This window comes from Doryrhamphus excisus, chromosome 10, assembly GCF_030265055.1.
Source record: "Doryrhamphus excisus isolate RoL2022-K1 chromosome 10, RoL_Dexc_1.0, whole genome shotgun sequence".
Classification (NCBI taxonomy): domain Eukaryota; kingdom Metazoa; phylum Chordata; class Actinopteri; order Syngnathiformes; family Syngnathidae; genus Doryrhamphus; species Doryrhamphus excisus.
In genome coordinates this window covers 4,872,742-4,886,171 of record NC_080475.1, presented here as the reverse complement: position 1 = coordinate 4,886,171, position 13,430 = coordinate 4,872,742, and the positions used below count along the sequence as shown (strand labels likewise).

The 13,430-nt window shown below is 39.3% G+C and overlaps 2 protein-coding genes across 3 annotated transcripts in view; one reads left to right on the top strand and one right to left on the bottom strand.

Annotated features, from left to right (window-relative positions):
• The window catches only part of galnt1 (UDP-N-acetyl-alpha-D-galactosamine:polypeptide N-acetylgalactosaminyltransferase 1), a 180,440-nt gene that overhangs the window by 55,540 nt on the left and 111,470 nt on the right, over positions 1 to 13,430 (bottom strand). Inside the window, exon 1 of one of the 2 annotated variants that reach the window (XM_058084755.1) lies at positions 1,101 to 1,620. The exons of the other annotated variant lie outside the window; for it this stretch is intronic. The gene's annotated coding sequence lies outside the window, so the exon portion shown is untranslated. Of the gene's footprint in view, positions 1 to 1,100; positions 1,621 to 13,430 lie in introns of those variants that run through there. 2 annotated transcript variants of the gene reach the window in all.
• Positions 6,111 to 10,514, top strand: ino80c (INO80 complex subunit C). Its single transcript, XM_058084762.1, has 5 exons — positions 6,111 to 6,408; positions 6,636 to 6,761; positions 6,850 to 6,961; positions 7,896 to 7,963; positions 8,056 to 10,514. The coding sequence occupies exons 1-5, from the start codon at positions 6,235 to 6,237 to the stop codon at positions 8,185 to 8,187; spliced, it is 612 nt and encodes a 203-aa protein (XP_057940745.1). The 5' UTR covers positions 6,111 to 6,234; the 3' UTR covers positions 8,188 to 10,514.

Genomic DNA, 13,430 nt, shown 5'->3' with positions numbered 1-13,430 from the left:
CCAGCAGGCTAAATGTGCTGAGGCCAGACCACACTGTCAACGCACACACACACCGCACAGGAAACGCATCATACCAACTCCACGGCCTTGAAAATGAGGAACATGAATCATTTCCTCCTTATGTTGAATTAACACAAGTTTGAGGTGTGAAGAACATGACACACACAAACACACACACACACACACACAACAAACCGACTTTTTAGTTACATCCGCATCTTAAGGCGACCGTTATCATTATTTATAGCCAACCTGATGTTGAGAATACAATCAAAGCTGTCAAAGCTACAGGTTTCCTCCCTCAGGCAACACACAAACACACACACACATACACACACACACATACACACCTGTGATAAATAATAGATCCTCCTCTCTTTCAGGGACATGACAGATTCATTTGACTGCATACTTGTCACATCTTCATCAACTCTGCTTCATGATGACAGTGAATCAATTTCCCTCCCATCGTAGATCATTACATTCCTCTTAATGCACGGTTCTCTCGGTGCTTGCACGGGATTTTTCCACGTTTGGAAAACAGATTACAGATGTGCTTTGTGATTGGCCGTTGACCGGTGCAGGGTGCACCCAGCTGGGATAGGCTCCAGCTCATCCCAGCACCAAATGAGGATAAGTTGAGTAGAAACTAGAAACTGGATGGATGTTCAAAGTATATTCAAGCACTGCATGACATGCTATTATATTTTGTGAGAAGGCCAATAAAGAATAAGATGTTTTTTTCTTATTAATATAACAGTACAGCAAATTTAGAGTACACACATTTACATAGACAATAACAACAAAGTAGGTTCAGGCAGGGCAGCATCATGCATTAATATTTCCATCACAAATTTGTATCCGTGTTAAAAAAAATCATCCATGCAAACTTCTGTTATTGCAGCAAATCAAAAGTGTGATAAATTAGATTATTGGTACATCCTATTCCGTTAACTTGCCTGCCTCTGTCAACAAGAACTACCATAGCGCCTGATCGCGGCTATACTAACATGTCACCGGGGGACAAGCAACCTGGCGCTGGGACAACATGGCAACGACAAGGTTGTTTATTTCAAGAAAAAAAAATAATTCTCGCTTACCTTGATTTAACAGAGTGACGCGGCAGCTCCGAGTCCGCCCCAGACTATCCACAAAACTCCCCCCCGGCTATGGTACCAAGTGTCGCGGCTAAAGTTAGCTAGCTACGTTAGCTTCCACGGCTAACGACTAAGGGGGGCGAGCCTCCTCTGTGTCACTGCCGTCGAACACTAACCGTTTACGGCATGAAAAAAAAGGAGCTTAGCGTAAAGGCCGACGAGCACATCTACGCGGCCGTGGCCCGACGTCTACAGCCGATGTGAGCTGGGACATCCATGAGGGTTAAGTAGGGTGGATACGACGGCTGAAGGAAAGGAGTGCGCGGCTGGCTGGCTGGCTGGATGACTGAGCGCCGTCCCTCGCGGTTGCCGGGGCGGACGTGCTGCCTCTGGCTGGCCGGGACCTTATGTGAGAGAGCGGGGAGGAGGGGAGAGTGTGGCTGCTGATGCACGGAGGGGAACGCACAGGCAGCCAGCATCACTATTCATCCCTCCCTTCACTGCTTCAACCCGGAAGGAATACCACCACACTGAGCCCATCCTTTTCATAAAATAAAAAATATGGAGACATTTAAAATCCATTCACATCAAACAAGGACTATAAAAGCCTCTTGCATGCATCTTAATTAAAAAAAAAAAACATTCCAATTTGTTTTTCAAAAATGAAATATCCAAAATATTACACCCCATCCACAAAGTTTACATGGTTAACAAATAATTGGATAGCAAGAAAGTGTGCATATTAAGTGTCACTAAGTACAGTATATGTACATAAAAATACTTAATATCTTCATAAAATTCAATAATTGCTAAAAATTCCAAAAAATAAATCATTAAAAGTGTGCGGTCTGCAGACTTTAGAGGTCATATCATATCAGCCAGGATTTGAACACTGCCAAAGTTGTGGAATGTCTCACATCTTTGGAAAAACTGTCAGTATAGAACTAAAACACTCACCGTATTTAGTCTTCGATCCCAAGATGGTTCATGTAGCTCTAGGGTTAAGTCGCTGTGTGATGATTTTAAAGTTTTTTTTTGTAAGAGGACACTGTGACTTGGACTGTTAGCATCCTGCGATTTCTGATGTGTTGACTGATTTGTGACAGCTTGTGATTGGGTCCTGTCAAAGTAAGAGCTACCACTTCCTCACTGAGAGTGAGAGCGGCACAGTATTTAAACAATTAGTAGTATTTCGGCAGTATAGGCGATGTCATGAGACCAGAATCTGGTCATAAATTATCCGCACCAATCTATAAGGTTTATACACGGGAAATTATGGTAAATAATTCACATAATTTGTTTGCCCGAACCAATGAAAAAACGCATTGTTAGAATTAAGCAATCAGTTTTTCTTACATAATCTTGACTGAACCAAGGTGCACCATGTTGACTCCCAGAAACTCCTTCTTGTGAACAAAATGGGAATTTTGTTTGAACATTCCAAAGTACAGAATGATAGAACACACAGAGACTTAACATTCTGAAGGCTTATCTTCCTACCTTGAATGCTGGACAGTGGAACACCAGATTGTGTCTTTGAAATGCTAAGCAGTGTTTAAGTACATTTACTTATGGTCATTGCAACCCCTCCTCTTTCTTTGGAAAAAAAAAAAAAAAAAAACACTCCCAGGGCAAACAATGAGTCAAACAAAGACGCCTCTGCACAGTTTTTGCCGGGCTGCAGAAACACAAGGTATGAAGTACTGAAGCTTCTTTTCGCTGATCCCCATTTATCAAGTGTTGAAGAAACATCAACTTATTTTCTCTGGACAGTTTGAGAACATTTTGGGAATTATTGGAAAAGCCAAATGTTGCTTTTGGCCTGCCACATGCAAGCATCCCCACCTGAAAAAACGAGAAACACAACTCCACTGTCCAAAGTGAGGCCATGTTGGTAGGCATTTTGTGTTCATTTGCATTGTTTGATTCTGTTATATCCCAAAAAGTGTCTAGGGTAGGGTAGGACATAACAAAAAAAAGAAAAACAGCACACTTGTAGGTCAAAAATATTAAGTATTAATGAATAAAAAAACAATCTCCACAAAGTCTGGATACGGAACAAAAAAAATCCTCAAAACCAGGACATTGGGTTGGCCCTGATAATAATGTAAGATGATCCATAAACAGATTAAATCAGAGTCAACATGGTTCGGTTCGACAGCCATACAACTGTGGTGTGTTCAAGGACCGCCAAACAAAGCAGGGCGTGTCATTGCTTGAGGAAAAAAAAATTTCAGTGAGGTAAAAAAAAAAACATGTAAAAAATGTTGGGGTTCTTACTTCTCTTCTTGTTTTTTGACCAAAAATCCACAAATTTGCAAAGACGTGAATGCTGAATCACGACTGCACAAGCATCCTCTGTAAATGCAGAAGCTGATGTTGCACCGCAGATACTAAAGTTTTGATTTCCAAGCACCACGTGATGGCGAAATGTTGACAGGCAATATAAAAGAGCCCAAAAATTGCAAAGGAAAACCTGATTGCGTTTTTGTAACCTAACCATTTTAACTCACCGGGTGCCATACTGAGCTTTCCTGTTAAAACTGAAAAAAAAAAATCTGCTTTGGTTTAATATGCATTCATAATACTGAGTATGTAATTTTAAAAGCATATTATGTAAAAAGGTTAATAGAGTTTTCTACTCCGGTGACATGCAAGCTAGTACCCCAAGCTACTTATTGATCTCGACTGGTGCTCGTACAGTATGTGTCGATGTTGATAATGGGAATGGATGGCTCGTGCATGTATTTGCGCAAACGTGTGGGCGGATTTGAAATGCATATCAACATTTTGACTAACACAAAGGCTATCGTGAAATGTGAAGAGGCGGGTTTTAAATGTCTACCACCCACCTCTATGTATAAATAGGAGGCCTCTGTCTGTGTTTGTTCATCTATGACAGCCAAAGACTGACTACCAGTGGTGTGCAGGCAAGGGCCAGCGAGGCCTAAACACGATCAGAAACACTTTCAGTATGTGGAAATAAACTATGGAATGGATTGAGTAAGGAAATCAAACAATGCACAACGATGAGCCAATTCAAGAAACAATAGAAGCAGTTGATGTTTGCTAAATACAAGGATGAAGAGTCTTGAACCAGTCATGATGTGCTATACATATCACTATATTGATACTTACTATGGTACCCATTATGTCATTGTATGGTCATATCACCTCATACTTCAGTACGTGACAAAAATAAAAAATAAAAAAAATACTAAAAAAATGTTTTATGAAAAATATAAATTAAATTAAATTAAATATTAATTTAATTTAATTTAATTTCACCTCATACTTTGGTACATGACAAGGAAAATAAAACAAATAAAAACAAAAACCAAAAAAACTTAAACTATATGAGGAAAGCAGGAAGTGAACAAATGTAGTACTAGCTGGAGGGGTAGGATTTAATAAGCTTTGCTTCTTCCTACTCCTTTTGGACATGTGGAACTGTGAACTGATTATGTGATGCATTCAATTGTAATCTGATGCATGTTCAAATCAAATAAAACCATTGCACGGGCAGATTACAGGTCTCTTTTACCTTCCCTCGCACAAAATGTGGCCCCCGTTGGAAGATGCGTTTAGGGAAGGGCGGCCCTACTCCTGATAACGTTGATAAAAGGTGGACAGATTTATTGGTTGACTTTGTCTTGCTATTCTGGTGTTGGTGCCCTTTATACAGAACAGTGACCTTGAAAAATCAGGCTTTAGGGTTAAGTTGCTGTGTGATGATTTTAACGTTTTTTTTTGTAAGAGGACACTGTGACTTGGACTGTTGGCATCCTGCGATTAATGATGGGTTGACTGGTTCGTTACAGCTTGTGATTGGCTCCTGTCAAAGTAAGAGCTACCACTTCCTCACTGAGAGCGAGTGCGGCACAGTATTTAAACAATTTGTAGTATTTCGGACGTATAGGCGATGTCACAAGACCAGAATCTGGTCATAAATTACTGGCGTCTGTCTGCAAGGCACGTGGATGAATGCATTCTCTGCTATTGCAGCACAGCAATAGAAATTCTGCAGGATCTCTATGGGAAAGACTCACAAGATAAGCAAGGATGTTCTTCTGTTTTCCACTCACACACACACACACACACTAAGTCGCTCCAATGACACCAGCAGCCCTCACTTAATCAACCTCTGTGCTGTGTTGAATTTCGGATTTGGAGCTTCCTTGTAGTGTGGAGGTGTCTGATTCCTTGATAGACCCTTCCTTTTCCCCCTTGCAGGCTTAGAAAGATACACAAAAGGCACTTTCCCATCAAACGTTGTTGGATTGACAAGCAAAGGCCCACTCACGGCCCCTAAGGTGTAGCAGTCTACTCTTAACCAATCAGAACATTCCTGAAGGGAGTTCTAGCTTGTTTGACCCTATACTTAACCAGCCAGATTTATAGGATCTCTGCATGTTTGTGATTCAGAAATAACAGCTCCACACGTGTGGATTTTTGATTTAAAAAATAGTTTTTGTTTTATTCTAGGAGTCCACTGGGCCAGTTGGTGCCAGTTTGCGGCAATAGTCAATCTTGCTGCAAATGTTGATCTAAACCAGTAGAAACTAGTAGAAAATAATTATTATCAGCAACTTTGACTTGTTTTGTCTGATTATCAAATGGATGGACTCAAAGATAAACTAATTAGACCCTGCCGGTTAAAAGTTACTGTCAATAGCATGGTCGTGAAGTTTTTACTTTTTGTTTTGCCATCTGAAATGTAGAAGAAGAGCTGAAAATAAAAGAGGAAACTACAACTGGCTTTGTATGATAGTGTCATTTTACAAGACATTTTTTTCATTTTTTTCTTTCTTTCAACAATCGGGAATAAAGCTAAAATCATTCTAAAACATTTTAATTTCAAATTACAACATAAATAATTATAATGTAAATAACAGTCGATCATAATAGTGTTAATATCTTAATAATAACGTTAAAAACAATAGTATGGATATTGTTTGCGATAGATTATACTGTTTGCGACGCTTCCGGGTCACGTGTCACAAGAAACAGGAAGTGAAATAAATCAACATCCGTTTGCCGGGACTTGGTGCTGTGGAAAGCAGCTAATGCTAACGGGACGTGAAAAAGCTACATTAAAATACATTTTATTATTCGTCGTGGAGAAATAGAGCAACATATGGCATCCCAACTCCCCGTAACGATCAAGAGTCAGCCGGTGGCCGGCAACCACGCTGCTTTACGGGGGAAGAAACGTCCCAGTAGTCCGGCGGTGTCTGCCGCCGCTGCTCAGCCTTCTAGCGGGGGTAACAGGAGGAAGAAAACTCAAGTAATCCCAGGGTCACAGAATCAGGTATAAATCAAATGTTCCACACTGTAAGAGTACACTACCACTCTCCGTTAATGTTTAATGTCTCCTTGAATGTTTATATTTTATTCCTTCTTTCGTACTGGAAATCGACTGCTGTTGACGCCATCTTTGTTTGTTGACAACATGTAACTTTGAGCTCAAGTTACTTATTTTAAATAATCGTCACCATTTCATGTTGACATGTGAAACACTCATTGTGTTCTTTTCAGATATCAACAGTAGAAGCAGTGTGTGATGTGAAAACAGCCGGATCAGTGGACAACACACCAACAACCGCCATCAACACAGAATCCTCTCCAACCAAACCCCCACCGTTCAAGGACCCTTCCTTCACGGTGGCTGCCATTTGATAAATTAAATTATCATTGCTCCGATTCTGTGGCTTCTTCATCAAATTCACACCTTTACTCTCCATCATGACAGCATTCCGGGATTGGCGGAGCGGCGGCGGGTAAAAAAAACAGAACCTGGAAGAATCTCAAGCAAATTCTGGCTTTGGAACGGACGCTACCTTGGAAGATGAACGACCCTAATTGTGAGTTTGAAATTGAAATAATTTAAAGTATTGCCAATATGAAACTTGTATTAACAGTACAGACAATGTAGCGTAAAGACTGTCTTGCATGAATCTTAGTGGGTTATTGTCAGCCTAGCCATATTGTACCGAGCAGCCAGGACAAAGATAGTCCTGTGTTGAAATGGGTTACATATATAGTTCTGTGATTATCATTATAATCCCAGTTTATGGATAATTAGTGGGCGATTGTACGTTATTAATGATCTAATGCTATTAATTTATTAAGTCATGTGTAAAACTAAGACAGGAACAACATCAAATTAAAAGCACAAAGGAAATAGAGAGCCACGATCCACCACTAGAGTCTGGAGTTTGTTTTTCAGAGAGTGGTAACAGGCAGTGTAACATGAATTAATTTTTGGTTGTGCAAAATTGAACAAATATGTACATTAGCACTCGATATCAATATCGTGCAATATCCATTACCACGTAGTATCAACAAAAAATGAAAAAAATACAGTATAGTCGTCTATCTGTGCAGCATGAGGAAAAAGTTAGCACACGCACACACCTATGGTGCGTTCACAGACCGTCAAACAAAGTGGCACGGGTTGCCGCTCGCCAAACATGCAAAAATTGTGGGATTTTTAATTGTATATTATTTTAAAATAATATAATTATAGCTCATAATTTTCCAAAATATGCAGCAGTCAGACTCCATAATATAAACTTCTCCCAAAATCCTGTACAATAACGGCAATAAACTGTGCAATAAATTGTGCAATAAACCGTGCAATAAATTAAAATTTTGTGTTTTTTGAATTCTGCTTTTAATGAAGGCAAAGCTTATCTTATTTACGAATGAATGAATGACAATCAGCTACATTGTGAATATTTACAGTACAATGCACATGCAATATAATCATCCATGTCTTATTTTGTGCGTCCACAGACTACAACATTGATGCTCCTCCCTCACTGAAACCTGCCAAAAAATACTCAGACATCTCCGGATTACCTGTAAGCAACTTTAGGGATTATTTAATAAAGTAAACGCAATAGCATATCTATTATTATTATTATTATTATTATTATTTCTCATATTCCCTCAGGCCAGTTACACAGACCCGCAGACCAAACTACGCTTCACATCCACAGAGGAGTTCTCATACATCCGCCTCCTCCCCACTGATGTCGTCACGGGCTACCTGGCCCTGCGGAAAGCAACCTGTATCGTACCCTGACAGCTAACCGGCGTTTTAGTCGTTCAGAGACGACAATGGATAACCCGGGTCACAGTGTTTAATGAGCACTGAAAGACTGGTTTAAAGCACAGTGAGAGAGAGCTCATCAGCTTTGGTTACCAGTGTTGATAGAATGCACACTGCCCCCTTGTGGTTGTCACTTTAAAGTGCAGGTTATATTTTCTGTGAAAATATACTCTGTAGCAACATGAATTTCACGTTCATGCATGTAATACAAGAAAAAGCCATTTTGAATTATAGTACAAGTTATCAATAGTTCTACATGATTTTAATTATTCTTCTATTTTCTATGCTGCTTATCCTCACAGGCACGGTATGCTGGAGCCTATGACACCTAACTTTGGGCGAGAGGCGGGGTACACGCTGGACCGGTCGCCAGCCAATCACAGGGCACATATAGACAAACAACCATTCACACTCACATTCATACTATGGATAATTATGGAGTCGCTAATTAACCTAGCATGTTTTTGGAATGTGGGAGGAAACCGGAGTACCCGGAGAAAACCCACGCATGCACGGAGAGAACATGCAAACTCCACACAGAGATGACCGAGTGTGGGGAAAGACAAAATAAGAAGCCAAAAAGTTACCACTTCCACACAAAATAGGAGGAGAACTCGTTCATTCATTCATTTTCTACCGCTTATCCTCACAAGGGTCGCGGGGGGTGCTGGAGCCTATCCCAGCTGTCTTCATGCGAGAGAAGGGGTACACCCTGGACTGGTGCCCAGCCAATCACAGGGCACATATAGTCAAACAACCATTCACACTCACATACCTATGGACAATTTGGAGTCGCTAATTAACCTAGCATGTTTTTGGAATGTGGGAGGAAACCGGAGTACCCGGAGAAAACCCACGCATGCACGGGGAGAACATGCAAACTCCACACAGAGATGACCGAGTGTGGGGAAAGACAAAATAAGAAGCCAAAAAGTTACCACTTCCACACAAAATAGGAGGAGAATTCATTCATTTTCTACCGCTTATCCTCACAAGGTTTGCGGGGGGTGCTGGAGCCTATCCCAGCTGTCTTTGGGCGAGAGGCGGGGTACACGCTGGACTGGTCGCCAGCCAATCACAGGGCACATATAGACAAACAACCATTCACACTCACATTCATACCTATGGACAATTTGGAGTCGCTAATTAACCTAGCATGTTTTTGGAATGTGGGAGGAAACCGGAGTACCCGGAGAAAACCCACGCATGCACGGGGAGAACATGCAAACTCCACACAGAGATGACTGAGTGTGGGGAAAGACAAAATAAGAAGCCAAAAAGTTACCACTTCCACACAAAATAGGAGGAGAATTCATTCATTTTCTACCGCTTATCCTCACAACGTTTGTGGGGGTGCTGGAGCCTATCCCAGCTGTCTTTGGGCGAGAGGCGGGGTACACCCTGGACTGGTCGCCAGCCAATCACAGGGCACATATAGTCAAACAACCATTCACACTCACATACCTATGGATAATGTGGAGTCGCCAATTAACCTAGCATGTTTTTGGAATGTGGGAGGAAACCGGAGTACCCGGAGAAAACCCACACATGCACGGGGAGAACATGCAAACTCCACACAGAGATGACCGAGTGTGGGGAAAGACAAAATAAGAAGCCAAAAAGTTACCACTTCCACACAAAATAGGAGGAGAACTCATTCATTCATTCATTCATTCATTTTCTACCGCTTATCCTCACAAGGGTCGCGGGGGGTGCTGGAGCCTATCCCAGCTGTCTTAATGCATGAGAAGGGGTACACCCTGGACTGGTGGCCAGCCAATCACAGGGCACATATAGACAAACAACCATTCACACTCACATTCATACCTATGGACAATTTGGAGTCGCCAATTAACCTAGCATGTTTTTGGAATGTGGGAGGAAACCGGAGTACCCGGAGAAAACCCACGCATGCACCGGGAGAACATGCAAACTCCACACAGAGATGGCCGAGGGTGGAATTGAACCCTGGTCTGCGCGCTAACCACTAGTCCACCGTGCCCACCTGTTGCTAAATATTATATCAGCCTCAAGAACCTTGATTGGTTCCATGAAAATGGCTCAGCAAACCTTGTCTGAATGTCAAACAAGTATTTTTTTGCAATATCCTTCTCGGGAATCGACACGTCCATTTGCTAAGATTTGAGCCTCTTACTTGGCACATTCCTAATGAATGTCCAGGTGGGCGTCAGCAGCAGAGTGGCTGCTGTCTCGCTGTTTCCCCCCCGCGTCCTAAAGTGAAGCTGATGGCGGCAGCTCTTTTTTTTAGTACATCTGTTCACGTTAGAGCAGCACTTTCATTCCTGCTGTGGCATCAAAACCTCAACGTTGTGATTAATGATGTTGAGGGGGGGGGGGACTTTGTGCCAACACAGCACGCTACCCCCAATAGTGTGCTGTTTGCGTGTACATTTTTAGCAGCGCTATGCTTGTTTTTTTTTTTTTTTTTTTTTTTCCATCTCGCATTTTATTATTGCAGATGTATGAATTTGGTCAGATATTAGCAATATCATCATGTGGAATGCAGTGTTTCTAATTGACTTGCAGTCATACTTCATGACCAGCAGGGTGTGCTAGAGACCTGCTTAATCTGCATCCACAAAAGGTCAGGAGGCAGCCGTCAGTTATGTCATTCATCACTAGTAGTGACGTCATCAATATTAATTCCACAGTTAAAAGTACTGTATATCTGTATATATATATATATATATATATATATATATATATATATATATATATATATATAGTACTTAAAGGCACATGACTTCATTACCAAGCCGAGCTAAATCGAGTAATTTTGTCATTTTGTAGCACTAGCATCATTAGGAAGCTAATTGTGTCCCATCATCTTTTCCTGGAGGTTTTGACGTTTACTGTGTTGTACAGAACACGTGTCTCGGGACGCAAACGCACTCATTTGGCCGCTCGTCTTCCTGTATTCTTTGTCACCGTTGGACTGCCTAATGAGGGAGAAGACGCCGTCTAATGCTGACAAAGTGTCGGGGTTGCTTTTCTCGCTTTTGTGTAGCATGTAGCAGATTGCTTTAATATGGAGCTGGACATAGTGTTATTAATTACTGCTGGGAGTATTAGTCATAGAATTGATCCGGTATTGCTGACGGTAGCTACAACGATACACTACAGGTATACAACAAGTTGGCGCAAAGGTCATTTTATGGACTGCATTATGTTAAATAATATCATTTCTACTCTGCTCAGTCAGTCCTGTCATTAGTGGGAATGAAAATGAAATATAAATAATACAATAACATTTCAAAATGTATACACAAGAAAGTGGGAGAAAATGAATCTGGAGAAATATATTTTTAAAAAGTCACCCTTCCAGGCATACTAAAAAAAAAACAATCTAATAATAAAATAATAATTTAAAAAATGTATGCAGTTTGCCAATTAATTTTCTCTGCATGAATAGAAAAAAACAAAAAAGTTAGTTTGGAAATTAAAATCAATAAACCCATAATTAAATAAGTTAATTACTACCTTGTTAGAATAAATTAAATATAAAATATATAATAATATTTAATTTATTTAAAAGGTATAGTTTATGTCATCTTGCTTAGTAAACTATAACTACCACAAAAAATTTATTAATAAAAACAAAATAAAGAATTTAATATATAAATTTGTACAAGGAATCATCTGTGAATAAATAGTAAATTATTATAAATTAATAAGGAAGTCAAGACAATGAAACTAAAAATTCTACCTCACTAAAATAATAAAAAAAAATAGTTGTAGTTGTAGTTTTATTTAGTTCAAACAAAAATGTTTACTTAAAGTAAATAAAAATGTAACAAAATCAATATTTAATAAATATATTAAATATATAAAATTGTAGAGATCAGAATCAAATTAAACAAAAAAAAAAAGAGTAAAATCTATCCAGCAATTAAGTAAATAATGTGGGCACGGTAATAAAACAAACTAAAATAAAACAAAATAAACATTTGCTGGCATTATTAAATTAAAGTGAATGAACCCATCAATAAATATGGAAGTCATGGCAGGGAAAGTAAAATATAGAATAATATTTAATATTTAATTTATTTAAAAAGGTATAGCTTATGTCATCTTGCTTAGTAAATTATAACTAATAATAAAAACAAAATAAAGAATTGAAAATATTAATTTGTACAAGGAATCATTGTGAATAAATATTAATTTACTAAGTAAGTCAAGACAAACTAAAAATTCTACCTCACTAAAATAATAAATAAATAGTTGCGGTTGTAATAGTTATGGTTTTATTTAGTTCAAACAAAAATGTTTAAAATAAATAAAAATGTAGCAAATAATATTAATAAATATATTAAATATATAAAATTGTACAACGGATCAGAATTAAATTAAACAAAAAAAGAGTAAAATTTATCCAGCAATTAAGTAAATAATGTAATAAAACAAACTAAAATAAAACAAAAATAAACATTTGCTGGAATTATTCAATTAAAGTGAATTAACCCATCATTAAAATTATGAATGAAATGAAAGTAAGTCCAAATAAATATGAAATAAAATGAAACTTTTGATGTTTTTTTTTTTAGGCGAGGGTATTGAATTAAATTAAATGAATGAAATGAATTAAGTGACATTTCATAAAGCTGCGAGTCGATGTGACCAGTGACCAGTCCGTCGATGTCGTCGGGCTTTAGAGGTCAAAACAGCAAAAGTGCCATCAGATAGCTAATCAACTCATTCACATATCATTACACTTGCAAGGCTAAATCGCCGTTAATCCTGCTGAAGATCCAATAAGTGTCCTCTCTCACAGGTCAGCCTCTTTATATGTGTGTGTGTGTGTGTGTGTGTGTGTGTGTGTGTGAGCACATGTGGGCATACGGACAGGCGAGAAAAGTCATCCTTCACGTTGATAGACAACGATTGTCCTTCAACCACATGACCACATTTGGCGTCTCCTCTCTTGTCCTTCTCTTCATTTTCCTGCACCGTCCTCTCCTATCTCCTTTGTCGTCCTCTCTCGCTCCCGTAAAAAAAAAAAAAAAAAAAGAGTCCTCTCCCTCTCTCCTGCCTGCCATGGCTGCTGGCTTGAGGATTAGCACTCTGCTTTGGGCGTTGATTGATAACACGACTGTCAATCTGTCCTTTCAGGTTCACCCGTCTCCGTTCTTGTATGGGTTTTTGGATTGTTTTCATGTTTGACTATTCGTTATGGTTAAATTTATTTTTTATAGACT

What these genes read in the sequence shown, in the direction of transcription:
- ino80c (XM_058084762.1), top strand. Translation starts at nt 6,235, where the DNA reads ATGGCATCCCAACTCCCCGTAACGATCAAGAGTCAGCCGGTGGCCGGC. An exon ending in GAAGATGAACGACCCTAATT is followed by an intron (nt 6,962 to 7,895) that starts GTGAGTTTGAAA and finishes GTGCGTCCACAG; the next exon opens with ACTACAACATTGATGCTCCT. An exon ending in CAGACATCTCCGGATTACCT is followed by an intron (nt 7,964 to 8,055) that starts GTAAGCAACTTT and finishes ATATTCCCTCAG; the next exon opens with GCCAGTTACACAGACCCGCA.